This window comes from Martes martes, assembly GCF_963455335.1.
Source record: "Martes martes genome assembly, chromosome: 16".
In the NCBI taxonomy this organism is placed as follows: domain Eukaryota; kingdom Metazoa; phylum Chordata; class Mammalia; order Carnivora; family Mustelidae; genus Martes; species Martes martes.
The window spans coordinates 49,057,282-49,074,497 of record NC_137904.1 but is presented as its reverse complement, the minus strand read 5'-3'; the positions used below and the strand labels follow the sequence as shown (position 1 = coordinate 49,074,497).

The 17,216-nt window shown below is 34.8% G+C and overlaps 1 protein-coding gene across 1 annotated transcript in view; it reads right to left on the bottom strand.

Annotated features, from left to right (window-relative positions):
* Positions 1–994: 994 nt before the first annotated feature.
* LOC308357201 (uncharacterized protein) overlaps positions 995–17,216 on the bottom strand; it is a gene marked incomplete at its 5' end in the record, with an annotated part of 80,902 nt that continues 64,680 nt past the window's right edge. The window contains 7 exons of the mRNA XM_080826669.1: positions 995–1,349; positions 4,133–4,204; positions 4,793–4,936; positions 5,798–5,869; positions 9,807–9,947; positions 14,677–14,745; positions 15,079–15,222. Of these exons, the coding sequence (XP_080682795.1) occupies positions 1,165–1,349; positions 4,133–4,204; positions 4,793–4,936; positions 5,798–5,869; positions 9,807–9,947; positions 14,677–14,745; positions 15,079–15,222 (827 nt within the window). The 3' untranslated portion in view covers positions 995–1,164. The remainder of the gene's footprint in view (positions 1,350–4,132; positions 4,205–4,792; positions 4,937–5,797; positions 5,870–9,806; positions 9,948–14,676; positions 14,746–15,078; positions 15,223–17,216) is intronic.

Here is a 17,216-nt window from a genome sequence, read left to right as displayed (position 1 = left end):
AGAATGCTAAAAATTCCAAGGTTCTAATCATGGCTTATCTTTTCATCCCCACCTAGGAACCAGATGCCCACCCAGAACTGCCTATTAGAACAAAAGATGCCCCTAGTGCTCAAATCACTTGGGAATTTACAAGTGTCTTAGGAGCTCTATGCCAGGAATGCAGTCAAAGACCAAATATATATTTCTTTCTTTTTTTTAAATTATATTCAGTTAGCCACTGTGTAGTACATCATTAGTTTTTGATGTAGTGTCTAATGACTCATTAGTTACGTACAACACTCAGTGATCATAACAACACAGGCCCTCCTTAATACCCATCACCTTGTTATTGTCTTATTACCAATCACAATATCACATCACTGTTTCCCTGGTTATTATTCAAGCGCTGCCATGTAACATTGCAAATGCACTGAGCTTTTATCTCCTATATTGTTAAATACTCTTGTTGTTTATAGCCTGCCTCACCAACTAGACCAAAAGTTTCCTAAATATGAATACTTTATACTTATTTGATTACATTACATATTATATGACACCTTACATATAACAGGTACTTGTGATCAGGTCTTTGCATAGCCATATAGGCCACGCACTGCCTAACGCCAAAGTGTACTGTTGACAACAGATGTTGTGCAGTGGCCCCAGTCAATATGATTGATGAAACAATGCTAAAACCCATTTAATATTGTAAAACAAAGTACTTTTAGGAATTGATTTTAAATTAATTTTAAAACACTCATAATAATTGGCAAAATTTGAAAATTATATATTGTTTTCTCTGAAAGCTCTTAGGATTCACATTCAATCAATCTCATGCCACAAATATCTCAAGCTGAGGGCAGAAAGTCTTCCCTTAGTCTATTCCTGGCTAAAAGCAGTTTTATGTCAGCACAACCTTCACAGAGAATTACTTCATGTTCTCTGATTTACATAGCAGATGCTAAAAATACACATACAAATTACACTCTGATGGAATCAACACAGGATACTTGATGGGGCTTTAAAAATGTTATTAATCTTATTCAAACACTTTTCCATCAAGATAAATGCATGATCTCAATAGACCTGCTCTATTAGAGTGTTTTTTCCATTAGGATAATAAAAAAAGAAAATTGTTGGGGAGTGAATAATGGAGGACAGGGAAGGGGAATGGAAAATTTATTGTCACTTTATTTGGAAAGCCAACTTATAGTTATTATATGTACCATCAACATCAAGCGTTTTCTCTAACATCTGGTGTTCTTCAGGCTTTACAGAAACATTGAGGTCATCAAAAGCATCTTGCAAGTTATTAATTTGAATTTTGTTGGAGTCCATCAAGTTGACAGTCTGGAGGGCAGTAGATAAATCTGAAAACACACGCGGATTCTGTAAGTCATACATCTCAATTAATATTATCTCTATGATTCCAAAATTAATAAGCCAAATATTCCTTTATTCCAAGCATATTGCCCTGAGATGTTATTTTTGTCTTAATATAAAAAAAATTAAGATGACTGAGGGTTTTTTTAATTTAACTGAATAAAACTATCATGTTTTTTTCAAGTTAAAATAGGCCATTTTTAAGTTAAAATAGCATCTCCTAGGGAAATGTTTAATTTTATACCAGTGAGAGGGAATTTGGGGCTTATTTCTATGTATATGATACAGCCCAAATTTCAGAGTATAAAAAACATTAGTCCTGAATTTTCTTTTACTTACATATTTTTCTCCTCCTTTCATTTTTTGCTTATTCCTCATAACTTTTACTCTATGATTAGAATTCCCCCCAGAAGTATGGGAATATTAGGTTTTCAGGAATATACCATGCCTGAAAGTAGAAATGGCCTTTACTTTTTAACCTAAAAGGTACAAGAATCAAATGCCACAAAATCTATAGAAGAAAGATGAATTGAAGAGTTTCAAGATTACAGGTAACAGATGTAGGGGTTTTCCTATGAAGAAAACAAAAATTTGGGGGGTTCTTTCAGGCTGAAGAACTCCGCATTCTTCCCAGGTCTTATCTAAACCTCTAGGAGTTTTCCCCTCTAAATGGGATCCTTAGGATTGGAGCTATGCCTCTATCTGCTTTATCAATGAGTTAAACAAATCATCATACACTCAAGGTCGCCATTTGGGTTATAATCACTAGTTTATGTAGGAGAATATTTAAAAGGAGGCAAAGTACAGGGATACAAAGGAATTGCAGAAAAGAGTTATACTATTTAATAAGACATTGTTGGATAAGGAACTTTCCAACAGTTCTTAATTCTTGAGGGACTCTAATGTCTCCAATAAATTCCAGCAGACTTTTCTGTAGAAATTACAGACTGATTCTAAAATTCACAGGGCAATGGAAAAGACGTAGAATAGTCAAAATAACTTTTTTTAAGTAGAACAAAGTTGAAGGACCAATACTACCTGAGTGCTTTCAATGTTTATTATAAAGCTATAGTAATCAGACAATGTAGTATCTGCGTAAAGACTGACAAAGATCAATGGAACAGAACAGAGAATCCAGGAAACAAACAAACAAACAAACATGATTTTCTACAAAAGTACAAAGAAAATTCAGTATAGAAAATATAAAGTATAATCTTTTCAACAATTGTGCTGAAACAAATGAATGTCCATATGCAAAACAAAACAAAACAAAAAGGAACTTTGATCCGTACTTTATTCCATATATAAAGATTAACTCAAAATAGATCATATACCTAAGACGCAAAACCAAAACCCATAAAACTTTTAGAAGAAAACATACAATAAAGCCTTTGTAAGCTTGTGTGAGGCAAAGATTTCATATGTGTGACACCAAAAGCACAATCCATAAAAGAAAAGAACTGATTAATGAGACTTTATCAAAATTAAAATTAATTCTCTTTTAAAGACACTTAAGAAAATGAAGAGACTCAGAGTAAAATTTGCTCAGTATAAGACTCAGAGAAAATATTTCCCTAAGTATATATCTGATAAAGGACGTGTACCCAAATATATACAGAAATACAAAAACAGGGGCGCCTGGGTGGCTCAGCGGGTTAGGGCCTCTGCCTTCAGCTCGGGTCGTAGTCCCGGGGTTCTGGGATTGAGCCCCACATCGGGCTCTCTGCTCAACAGGGAGCCGGCTTCCTCCTCTCTCTCTGCCTGCCTCTCTGCCTACTTGTGATCTCTCTCTCTCTCTCTCTGTCAAATAAATAAGTAAAATCTTTAAAAAAAAAAAAAAGAAATACAAAAACAAACAGCCCAACTTCAAAAATGGGCAAAAGATCTAAACAGACACTTTACAAAGAAGATATACAGATGGCAAATAAGAACATGAGAAGATGTTTAGCATCATTAGTCATTAAGGAAATGCAAATTAAAACCACAGTGAGATACTATTCAACTTATGAGAATGATTAAAATTAAAAAGACTGACTATACCAAGTACTGGCAAGGATTTAGAGGAACTGGAACTCTCATTCACTGCTAGCAGAAATGTAAAATAGTGTGGCCACATTGGAAACCAGTTTGCAGTTTCTTAAAAAGTTAAACATACACCTACCATAGGAGCCAGCCAAGCTTTGGTAACTGCTCAAAAGAAATGAAAGCATATGTTCATACAACGACTTGTACACAATTGTTCATAGCAGTTTTATTTGTAATAGCTCCAAACTGGAAATAGCCTAATATGCATCACCAGGTAAGGAGATAAACTGTGGTCTATCAGTAAAATGGAGTGTTATCCAGCAATAAATAAGAATGACTTCCTGATACATGCTACATGGATGAATCTCAAAATAATTATGCTGAATGAAAACATCCAGCAAAAAAAGAACATATCCATTTTATAAAATTCTGATAAATACAAATGAATCTATACTGACAAAAAGCAGACCAGGGGTTGCCTGAGGATGAGTGAGAGGATAGGAAATGGCAGGAGAAGATTACAAAGGAACATGAGGAAGTTTTGGGGGTGAGGGATATGTTCATTATCTTGATCATGATGGCAGTTTTATAGATATCAAAACTTACCAAACTGTGCACTTAATTATAAAAATATACATCTTTTGTATATCATGTATACCTCAAAATGCTGTCTAAATAATGACAAAAGGCAATAGGAAACTATGACAAATGAAATATTGTCTAAATGAAATATTGATTGACCCACCTTCAAACTGAGGAACTGGCTTATTTGTGTTCAAAGACTCCAAAATTTGTTTGAGACTTACTTCACTATTTTCTAAAAAGTAAAGTATAAGGATTATAAAATGGCAAAGTGTAAAATAACCATGACAAGAAATGGGGGGATGGGCAAATTTTGTTAATTTCCGAAAATTAGCTGGACACAAATTAATCAATTTAAAATAGTTTTACCAAGAATCTGTTCCCTTAAAACAAGAAAAAAGTTCTAATTATACTATTTGTCTTAATTAAATTTTGATGTATACATTTTACAAATATGATGCCAGATAAACAGAGGGTGCCTCTTCAAAATATTTCCAGGAGAAGGGGTGCCTGGGTGTCTCAGTTGGTTAAGCACCTGATTCTTAATCTCAGCTCCTGTCTTAATCTCAAGGTGGTGAGTTCAAGCCCCCCACTGGGCTCCACACTGGGCGTGGATGCACTAGGTAAGTAAATAAATAAATAAATAACATTTCCAAGAGAAAAGTATTAATTTTAATTAGTTCTCAGTATGCTTATGTTCTCATTATGTTTCTAAAACCTAGTTTATCTAAACTATGCATACATAAAATAGATATCCCAAGCTCACAGTAGAACTAGGACTTCATTAAGCTCAACATAGAATGTTCTTTCAAAAAGGGCTCACCATCAGTAGATGCTTGACCTAGAATCTCCTGGAATGTCTTATTGGTCAGTGGAATTCCAGCACTCAAGAGTTGGAAGCTCAGTTCATTTGCAGGCATCTTATCATTTCTGATCTTATCAAGAGTTGTAATCTCTTTAAATAAATCTGTAAATACATTAAGAAAAGAGAACAAAGGAGGAGGCTTGGGCAAAGTCCTTTCTTAGACTTAACACCCTGACTTGCAGAGAGTAGATGTTTACAAAAGCAATTCTGAGCGAAAGGGCTTTCAAAACATATCAATGGGCTTTGGTTTCAGAAGTCACTTAAACAATAAGCAAAATTTAACACACCCCTAACCAGCTAAAAATTGAACTTCTGCAAAACTTTTGTAAAAATTTGCTTTTATTTATTATTTCCCCTCAAAGGTAAAAACTACTACATGCTCCAGTCTTTCACGGACTGTAAAGCATTTCAAGTACAGCTAGGTACTAGCTCTTAGTATGAGAACAGCTAGCAGAAATAGAACACAGGTAGTTGGAGAAAGAAAAATGAAAATATAAATCTGCTTTGCCCTTAAAAACACATAGTCACATCCTATCCCAGGATTAGAGAACCTCTCTTATCTACCTGCTGGTTTTAGATGTGCTAGATCTTTTTTTTTCCCCTTTACTTTGTTTTACAATGTTTCATTATAGGTGAGATAAAGAAGCATGTGGAAATTATTAGAGGTGAGAGAAAATTGTACTAGATTCATGGGATACCTTACACTGAAGCATATACTGAGACAAACTGTTTGCTTTAAGGTAGCATTAATTCTAGGAATGTAATCTAAATAATTCATTATGGTCAAAGTATAGACTGACTATGATAAGGAATAAGAAAGCAGATTATAACATCTCAGCAAAGCAAAGAAAACTTAAGGAATTAAAAGCACAAGGCAAAACAAACTATACTTTAGAAAAAGTAGAATACCATAGAATGATCTTAGAAGTTTATTTTTAATTTTCATTCTTTTACTATACTTACTGTTGAATGGTGTTGATGGTTTAGATGAATTAGTGAAAACATCAATAATATCTTTTACGATCTTATTATTTTCTGCAAAGTTAAGAAATAAAATAGGGTTTAAATAGATTTCAACCTCATTAAGGCAAGGATCTGATATTGCTTTAATATAATTTCATTCAGTTTTCAAAATTCTATGACTATAATACATGGTAAGAAATACATTTAGATTCTGAGCATGTGTGCTCACACACACACAAAAATAAATGTTTTATAAAACAATACTTAAGTGATGCATACTGATATTGTCTAACAAATTCCACATTATTTCATTTTATTTTAAAATGCTATTCAGGACTTAGTAAATTTATTTCACAACCCAGTATTGTGACTCATGGCTTAAAAAAATTACACACAGGTTATATAGTACAAAAATATATACACACCTATAAAGAATATGAGAGAATACATAGGACCCCTCCCTGCAGAGATGATTTATACAACAAAGACAGCCAAGGAAGAGAAAGAATTTTAAAAAAAATTCCTTTGGAAAAAAGTTCTGTTTGGTGAGAAAAGAGAAATTCAACTTGTTTTTACTGTCACCACTCCCTATTTAACCCTGAAGTGAACAAGGAAAAACTATGCATAAAAGAAAATATATAAAATTATTAATCTTTCCAAGTAGTAAAAACTCTTACAAAAACCTAATAGCTGAATTTCAATTTCCTCTGAATTATCCATAACATCACCCATAAATATTTCTTATTCTTTGGAGGACAGGGTTCAGGATACATTACCCGCAAAACACAGCACCTCAACATACTGAATATTTTAAGCTGAAGAAATTTGAGAAATGGAAGGTGCAGTTAGGATTCAGACTTTACCATCCTCCCTGAAGCAGGTCATTGAAGACTCTCACATGAGAGATGCTCTTGCTATACCCAGAGAAACAGAGCATCCTTATCTCTAAAGACTGAGGGTTGGAGGGACACCCAGAGGAAACTGAAAGAACAGGCCTTGTTAAATTTCCCCCAGTTTACCACCCTTAGCTCGTATCATTTTGCCCTATCACATTTTCCATCACTTTCTATCCTTTATCAAACATAACATTAAAACATTGGGGTTTAACCACTTCTTCGGGTCTTCATTTCCTTATGTATACTCCCCTTTCACGTAAGTTTATATTAAATATATATGCTTTTCTCTTGTTAATCTTTTGTTACAGAACTCCAGCTGAGAACCTAGAAGGGTAGAAGGAAAAGATTTTTTTTTCCCCACTCCTACAGAATCCTGCTTCAGGGATCACAGGCTCACAGACTGAATATAACCAAGATTCAGTCACTTTTATTGTCCTAGGGAGTGTTGGGGTTTTCTTTTCATTTGAATTTAATTATCTTAATATAGGATATGTGCCCTCAAGTTACCCTACAGTCCTCATCCCTTCCTTTCGTCTTATACCTAATTCATTTTATTAATTTTCATTATGTCCCTGGCTACTGCAGACATTTGAGTTAGCTGACTCTGGTCTGCTTCAAAAGTTACCCTTCTCTGGAAGCCTACTGTAATTTGTTTAAAGAGCAAATATTGGAACTATTGCACTGTATCTCTTGAAGTGGTGGATGATTTGACCCATCTTTCCTGTTCTTTTTTTTTTTTTTTTAAAGATTCTCTTTATTTACTCGTCAGAGAGAGAGAGAGAGAGAACGAACAAGCAGAGAGAGCAGCAGGCAGAGCAGGGGGAGGGAGAAGTAGGCTCTCTGCTGAGCAGGGAGCCCGATGAGGGACTCCGTCCCAGGACCTTGGGATCATGACCTGAGCCAAATGAAGGCAGATGCTTAACCAACTAAGCCACCCAGGCTCCCCCCTTCTTTCCTGTTCTAAGCAGTTGGTTTGGCCTTAAGTATTTCCTCACTCTTGTGATTTTTGTAGATTGAAAGTTTCTATAGAGACTGCTTGTATAGAAACCTAGAGTCGTTGAAGAAAATACACCAAATGCCCAAGTAGCGAGGAAGAATTTCTCCTGAGTCAAAGAGGCAGAGAGAAAGAAAGAGAGGGAGGGATTGGGAGGGCTGAGGGGGAGAGAGACTAGAAGTCTGATGGGAAAGAATGAGAACTGCCCTGTGGGAGCACCCGGTTCCCAAACCCCTTCCCATAGATGCAGGATTACCATAGGTTCCATCCACTAGGTGTCAGTAAAAAACGATGCAAGGAAGGTTTTTTGTTTTTGTTTTGCTTTTTACCTTGTTATTTATTTATTTTATTAACATATAATGTATTCTTTGTTTCAGGGGTGCAAGAGAGTTTTAAAAGCTCTTCCTCTATTTCCCACATTATGGTGCAACCTTAGAATTGGAGAGCGTGCCAGTAATGAATTAGCCTAGATATCTGGATCAACCCTTCTACTAAAAAGGACTAAAAATTTTAAGTAAAGTTATTGCTTTAAAATTACCTTAAATCAATCAATTTGCGCCAAGAAAGTAAGAAATTTCCAGACTAACAACCGATTGAAGGCTGTAATCCAGAAACATGGCTACTGTTTTCACCCAGAGTATTTGCCAAAGACAAAACAAAACAAAACAAAACAAAACACTGGACAAACTTTAGTTTGTATTTTCAAAGGTCTGACAAAGCCTAGGTTTCTCCCAAATTGGGGGGTTTATCTTCAACTTACAAAAATGTTTCTCTAGATTTCAATACCCAGAGAAAATATCAAGAATAAGAAAAAATTTCTTTTATAGATAATTCGGCTTTTCTCTCTAGCTACCTTTAAGATTTTCTTTCCTTCTGGTAGGCTGCAGTTTCATCATGATAAACCTATATATGTATGGATTTCCTTTCATCCTATGTGGGATTCACTGGACTTCTTAAATTGGTAGGTTTAAGTCTTTCTCGTTCTGGAAAATTTTCAGCTATAGTTCTCCAAATATTTTCTCTGCAACCATTCTGTCTCTTCTCCCCTGAATGGATAAATACTATGTCTATTCATTTTTTCTTTTTCTAGCTTTACTGAGATATAATTGACATATAACATTATATTAACTGTAATGTAAGTGTAAAGTATATAACATTGTAATCTGATATACATATATATTTCAAACCAATTCCTTTAATAAGTAGCCTTTTCATTCTCTCTTCCTCTTAGCCTCTTTCTTGTATTCTGTCTTTCTATGCTGCATTTTGTATAATTTCTTCAAACTATTCTGCAGTTCACATTTCTTCACCTATGTTTAATCTGCTGACATTATTGTCCACTAATTAATTTTAATTATTACTTTATTAATGTCTAGAAGTTCTGTTTCTTTTTTTCAAACTTTAGTCTCCTTCAAATTTAGTTCCAAATTTATCTTTTTTTCTTTAGAAGAGTAAGAATACAGGAAAAGTGAAATTAAGTGAATGAAAAATACATATATAAAAAGGACAATATATCATGAATGAAATGGGTTTTTCCAAAATTTTAGGTTTCATGTAATATTAAAAAAATCAACATAATTCACCACACTCACAGATTATAAGAAACCTCCTATAATCTATCTAAACAGGTGCATAAAAATTGTTTGGGAAATTCATGATAAACCAAATAAACAAATATAAATTCAATCCTTTAGCGAACAAGGAATAGAAGGCAATTTCCTCAGTGTGATGAACAGCATTTATGAAAAATGCCACAGTAAATATCACATTTATTGGAGGAGCTCTGTTTTTAAGAATTATCCTATCTCTGGAATCCAGAGTTGGAGAAATGGAAGAGGACGGCCCTATCATATTTATTATTGTGACCATCATAATCTAATAAAGGAGTATCTGGTTTTGAAACATAGATAACAATACTTGCTTCTATTCATCTTCTCCAGATAAAGACTATCCATACACTTTCCAAAAGGGTTCTATCAGTTCACAGTGACCAAGATTTAAACATCAGTTCTATAACAACCTTCCTAAACATACAGCATTATTATTCTTAAAAAAAGATTAGCCTGTGTGAGCATGTGTATTCTAAACAGGAGACCTGTGAGGTAACTCAAGTGCTCACCGTCTGTTGCAGAGTTCAGTGATGCCTCAGGTTTTTCTTCACTTAAAGGCTTCTCCAGGTTCTCCAAGGCAGATAAAAGGTGTTTAAGTTCAACTTTCCCATCAAAGACACTATTAACAATGTTGGATGCATCTTCTATTTCTATATAGAAAAGTGACAAAACGTAAAGATATTAGTTGGCCAGTTTATCCAGAGAAGCATATCATAACTTGATTTGGGTGAAATGTATTCATTTTCTTGAAAACAGTCTTGAGGGTTTTGCTTCTGTGAAATATTCTCCAAACCGAGAGCTCCAAAAATTTATAGGTTTAAATGCGTGTATTAGAAAATAAGAAACGCTCTGGCTCCCTGCTCAGAGGGGAGCCTGCTTCTCTTCCTCTGCTGCTCCCCTTGCCTATGAACTCTTGCGTGCTCTCTCTCTCTCAAATAAATAAAATCTTAAAAACAAAAACAAAAACAAGAAATGCTGAAATATTTTATTAGTTCAACTCGTGAAGCTCAAAAAAAACAACAAAATATCAAAATGATCCCAAAGAAAACCGCACCATTATTGGGGAGGTGGGGGAAGCAGCCCTTTCTGTCTTCACCCAAATGTTTGGAAATAATGACAATGTTGTTGATGAGATGCCAACAACTTGGTGCTTTATTAATCAGTTTTAAGTATTATTCATTTATATATTTTAATCTCCTTTGTATCCAAGTTATGACGGTCTTCTTTTTTTTGTCCTCCCTAATTTTTCCCCTTCATCATACTTCCTAAAGCATTTTCTGTTAATCTTTTGAAAGAACAAAGTTTTGGTTATATGGATAATTTCTTGTGTGTGTGTGTTCTGTTTCACTAACTTCTACCTTCAACTTCATCAGCTCCTGACTAGTACTTTTTGGGGAGATTGTTTTTGCTGTTTTGTTGTTTATGTTGCTTGTAAGCTTCATGAGTTGAACATTTAAGAAAAATTATATTTTTTAAGATTTTATTTATTTATTTGACAGAGAGAGAACAGAAGTAGGCAGAGTAGCAGGCGGCGGGCGGGGGTGGGGGTGGGGGTGGAGTGGGAAGCAGGCTCCTTGCTGAGCAGAGAGCCTGATGTGGGGCTCAATCCCAGGACCCTGAAATCATGACCTGAGTCGAAAGCAGAGGCTTTAACCCACTGAGCCACCCAGGTGTCCCAAGAAAAATTCTTTTTAATGTTTCTTTTTTATTATTACATTCAGTTAGCCAGCATACAGGACATCATTCATTTTTGATGGAGTGTTCAACAATTCAATAGTTGATATAACACCCAGTGCTCATCACAACACTTACCCTCCTTAATACCCATCTCGCAGTTACCCTATCCCCCCACCCCTTCTCCTCTGTAACCCTCAGTTTGTTTTCTGAAGTCCAGAGTCTCTCATGGTTTGTCTTTCTTGTTTTCTAATAAAAGCATTTAATACTATAAAATATCCTGTAAGATTGTTTTGGTATGTTTTATCAAACACACTTTACATGTTTTGATATGAAGTGCTTTCATTGTCATCATTTCTAAAAATTCTTACTTTCAGGTTTCACTTATTCTTCAACCAAAGAATTACTTAGAAGACCATTTGTTCTGAGGCACCTGGGTCGCTCAGTGGGTTAAGCCTCTGCCTTCAGCTCAGGTCATGATCTCAGGTCCTAGGATCGAGCCCTACATCAGGCTCTCTGCTCGGTGGGGAGCCTGCTTCCCCCTCTCTCTCTGTCTGCCTCTCTGCCTACTTGTGATCTCTGTCTGTCAAATAAATAAATAAAATCTTAAAAAAAAAGAAGACGACGACCATTTGTTTTTAGTCTTTTTTTTAAAAAGATTTTATTTATTTATTTGACAGAGAGAGAGAGTGAGAGAGGGAACAAAAGCAGGGGGAGTGGGAGAGGGAGAAGCAGGCTTCCCACTGAGCAGGAAGCCCAATTCGGGGATCGGTGCAGGGCTCGATCCCAGGACCCTGGGATCACCACTGGAGCAGAAAGCAGATGCTTAATGACTGAGCCACCCAGGCACCCCTGTTTTAGTCTTAAAAGCAACATTTTCCCATATTCTCATTCCAATTTTTTTAAATTTACAAATTAAAAGTAACCTTGCAAATTCTTTTAACTTCCAAATTAAAATAATTTTAATGTTACCACTTCATGGTCAGATTATGTGTACTGAACGATTTCCGATTTTTAGAATTCACTGAAATTCTTCTTTGTGATTTAAATACATCATCTATTTTTGTGACTGTTCCTTAGGCATTTGAAAAGAATGTGTATTCTAAGTTTTTAGGATGCAAAGTACTATATAATCTCTTTCTTAAGTTTATTAATATTGTCACTTCAATCTCGATCTCTTTCTCAATTTCTTTCAATCAATCTCTCATCTTTCTATTTAGAATTATGTGTTCACCTGGAAAAAATATAAATAAAGTATTGTCTTACGGGCATTAGTAGAAATCTAATTTACATAAAGCATTATGTGTTATTCATTTATTCTGTTTTTTCCTTTCTTCATGGAACCACATTATTACTGAGGTCTCTCTCTGGTGCAAATGTAAATCTAGTTATTGTTATGATGTGTAATATGTATGTACCATATTTTATTCAACCATTTCCCTAATGATGGATGTCTACGTTGCTTTCATTTTTATCTTCCCATAGTGTTGCAGAAAACACCCTTGTACATGTCTCTAACAAGAAACTTCTCTGGGTTATTTATCTAAAAACAGAATTATTGAGGGGCATCTGGATGGCTCAGGCCTTACGTCTGCCTTCGGTTCAGGTCATGATACCAAAGTCCTGGGATCAAGCCCCGCATTGGGCTCCTTGCTCAGCGGGAAGCCTGCTTCTCCCTCTCCCCCTGCTTGTGTTCCCTCTCTCACTGTGTATGTCTCTCTCTCTCAAATACATAAATAAAATCTTAAAAAAAAAAAAAGAATTATTGGGCCGTAAGAAATATGCATACTTGACAAGTACTGCTAGATTGAAATCCAGAATGCTGTACCATTTTACCTACTCACCAGCAATTCGTTAGTATTTCCAAATCTCTTCATATATATATTTACCTATTTGGGCTTCACCTCCTGTACTGACTCCTTAGATCCTTGCTTATTTTTCCAATTGATTTTTTTTTCTTCCTACTGCTGATTTGCAGAATTTCCTCATATTTGAGATATTAATCTTTTGTTAATTATCTTGTAATTATCTTTTTCCAGTCTGTTATATAGAGTTCTTCATTTAGCAGAAATCCTTAATTTTGATGTAATTACATCCTTTTTCACCCTATGGTTGCGCTTTGGGGGAGTAGTATTTTTAAGAAGGGATCCACCACCATAAGGCACAATATTTTTCCTTACATTTTCTTCCATCAGCTGTATAGTTTTACCTTTGAGATCCATTTTCGTATCCATTTGATTCTTGAAGGTTATTTTTTTATATGGTATGAAGCAGGGATTTTACTCTGTTCTCTCCCACATAGTAAGCCAATTTTCTCAAATCATATACTAAATATCTTTACTCCCCTGACTGACGATGTCATCTCAATTACATTCCAAGTTCCCATTAACAGGAGTCTCTGCTGGTCTGTATTATGATGTACTGGTCTATTTGTAACACTATATTGAAACAGTATTATACAGAACTAATGAATCACTGAAAACTACATCAAAAACTAACGAAGTATTATACAGTGGCTAAGTGAACATAATAAAGAAAAAAATTTTTAAAATAAAATAGCATTGTAATATGTACTAATATCTGATAAAGCAAGTTCCTCATTATTATTTTTTCAAAAGGGTCTTAGCTATTCATAGACCTATAATCTTCAAAAAAATTACAGAATTATTTTGTCAAGTTTCCTTCCAAAATGATCCTGAGATAGTGGTGGAAATGCCTTCAAAGTGCAGATCAATTTAGAGAGAATCCACGGATTTCAATACTCATTTTAAAACCCCAGACTGAGGACCATAATTCTCAATCTCAATGTCTGTGGTCCAAGGCTGTTTCAGTGTCTCCATGATCGAACTGTGTTGAAATCTCAAAAAGGACTGAAAAAAGTTAAGCATTTAGCTTGTTTTTGACAAAGAACTATAGAGTAAGTGTAAAAAAATAATAATAAAATGGGGAAATAAATAAGAAAGAACAGAAGAGAGCAAAAGTCACTAGAGGTGATTAAAAAAACAAAATCCAATTACTTTGATAAGAAAATGGATAAACCTGTCAGCACTAATAAAGAAAAAAGAGAAAAAAGTAATTCAAGGGGTGCATGGGTGGCTCAGTTGGGTTAAGTGTCCAATTCTTGTTTTTTGGCCTAGGTAATGATCTCAGGGATGTGGGACAGAGTCTGGGGTGGGACTCCTCACTCAGCAAGGGAGTCTGCTTGAAAGATTCGCTTCCTCTGTCCCTCCCCACCCCCGACTTTCTCTCAAGTAAACAAATCTTTCTAAAAAGGTAATTCAAGAATATTATAGGGGCTTCTGGGTGGCTCAGTCATTAAGCATCTGCCTTCGGCTCAGGTCATGATCTCAGAGTCCTGGGATCAAGTCCTGCATTGGGCTCCCTGCTCATCAGGAAGCCTGCTTCTCCCCCTCCCCATTCTCCCTGCTGGTGTTCCCTCTCTTCCTCTCTCTGTGTCAAATAAATAAATAAAATCTTAAAGAAAAAAAAAGGATATTATGGTATGGAAATTATGTGTTCATATGTTTAAAAACCTAGAGTTTAAAAAATATACACATCAACTCTGTTTAAACAAGAAAAAGAAAAAAAGGAGCTTGCTAAAGTATATATAAAAATATACATAATTTATATGCACACATAACTATACATACACTAACCCCCAAAAATGAAGTTTCTTTTCATATTCATTTCAAATTCCATACTTACTTTGGCACTCGATAAATTCATCATTGTTGGTCAATGTTCTGATAAAATCCTTAAAGTTCACCACTTCATCTTTTTTTAAAAAAGAAAAAGAGAAAGAATTTAGATTTTCTTGTAGAGAAGACCATTTGATGTTATAACAGAACTATAAACATAAAAATAATGGGGAGGACTGGCAATCCTATTGTGATGTACATGATATGCAGATTAGAATTAAAATAAAGTTATAGGAGATATACTCTGAAAATAAATTCCTTCAATACAAACCCATCAATTGAAAGAAAAGAAAATACATTTTCAATTTTTCTTTTTAAAGATGTAAAAGGGATATATCTTCTTGGGCATATACAGTGAAACTTCTGAAATACTAAAACTTTGTTATTTTAAATTGAAATAATTACTCACCATTAGGATTAGTATTATCCATAGCCTCCTTTATTTTATCATCTGTTAGATAGATTCCAACGGCATTTAAATTTTGCTTAAGGTCAGGAATGGCTGTAAGTTCATTTTTGTGAATGTTGATGTTGTAAAATTGGTTTTTATCTCCTGGGAAGAGATAATCACCTCCAATTAGAGAGGAATTTTCATGTATCTCCCTTATGTTTTAAAGATAAGTGGGAAAAATTATTCTAATATATAAAATTATACTTAAGATGCAGTATTTGTATTTATCTATGTACATCTCTGTTCCTAAAATAATTTAAAATAGGTGACAATAGTCATATATACAATTTAAGAAATAAAACCAAAGAGCATAGGGGAAGGGAGGGAAAAATAAAACAAGATAAAATCAGAGAGGGAGACAAACCATAAGAGACTCTTAATCATAGGAAACAAACTGAGATTTGTTGGAGGAGAGGCGGGTAGGGGGATGAGGTGACTGGGAGATGGACATTAAGGAGGGCACATGATGTCATGAGCAATGGGTTTTTTTTTTAATGTTCAGTTAGCCACTGTATAGCACATAATTAGGTTTTGATGTAGTGTTCTATGATCCATTAGTTAGTATAACACCCAGTGCTCATCATAGCACATGCCCTCCTCAATACCCATCACCCTATTACCCCCTCTCCCAAACCTCCTCCTCTCTGAAACCCCCAGATTGTTTCTCAGGGTCCAAAGTCTCTCATGGTTCATCTCCCTCTCTGATTTTTTCCCCCTTTGGATTTCCCTCCCTTCCCCTGTGGTCCTCCGTGCTATTGTTTATGTTCCACATAAGAGTGAAACCATATGATAATTGTCTTTCTCTGCTATACTTATTCCACTTAACATAATCCCCTCCAGTTCCATCATATCAATGCAAATGGTGGGTGTTCATTGTTTCTGATGGCTGAGTAATATTCCATTGTGTATATGCACCACATCTTTTTTATCCATTCATCTGTTGAAGGGCATCTCAGCTACTTCCACAGTTTGGCTGTTGTGGACTTTGCTACTATGAACATTGGGGTGCACATGCCCCTTCTTTTCACTACACCTGTATCTTTTGGGGTAAATACATACTAGTGCAATTGGTGGGTGGTAGGGTAGCTCTATTCTTAACATCTTGAGGAACCTCCATACGTTTTCCTTAGTGGCTATACCAACTTGCATTCCCACCAACAGTGTAAGAGGGTTCCCCTTTCTCCACATCCTTGCCAACATTTGCTATTTCCTGTTTTGTTAATTTTTGTCATTCTAACTGGTGTAAGGTGGTATCTCATTGTGGTTTTGACTTGTACTTCCCTGATGGCTAGTGATGTTGAGCATTTTCTCACAGAACTCTGGGTATTCTATAAGACTGATGAATCACTGACCTCTACCTCTGAAGCTAATAATATATCATATATTAATTAATTGAATTTAAATTAGAAAAAAAGAAACCCCTCAAAAAGGAGAGATATAATAGACAAACACTAAACAAGAGAGAGCAGTACAGCTATACAAATATGACAAAGTAGACCTTATGTGAAGAGGAATTTTTAGAGATAAAGAGAGACATTTCATAATGATATTTCAATCCGCTAGATGGACATAACAATTCTAAATTTGCATGTACTTAATGATAGAGTCTGAAAAATATGTAATGCAAAAACTGAAGGAACTAAACAGAGAGATAGATAATTATATTGTGAAATTTTTAAGTGCACCAAGAATAATTATTTTCTTATATTGCCTATGGATGATTTAATAAACTCTCTGTAAAATAATTTAGCAATATCATTTAAAAGCTTTATTTTAAATAAAATAAGATACATGACAATAAGTACACATAAATGTATAAATGTAAGTAAGGAAATTGGAGGAAAGGAACAGAGGAGCAATAAAAATAAGACAAAAGACAGCAACAGACAAAGTACGTGACATAAGTCCTATGGTCATATACATAAGTTTTGCAACACCAAATGTGTACATCTAACAAGAGCCTTTTAGTAAGCAAAAACTTACAGAATTAAAGGGAGGAATAGATGAACCCACAATAAGCTGCCGATATGGACACCTTGCACTTAGTAATTAATAGAACAAGTAGAATAAACCTCAGTAAGAATTAGAATATTCAA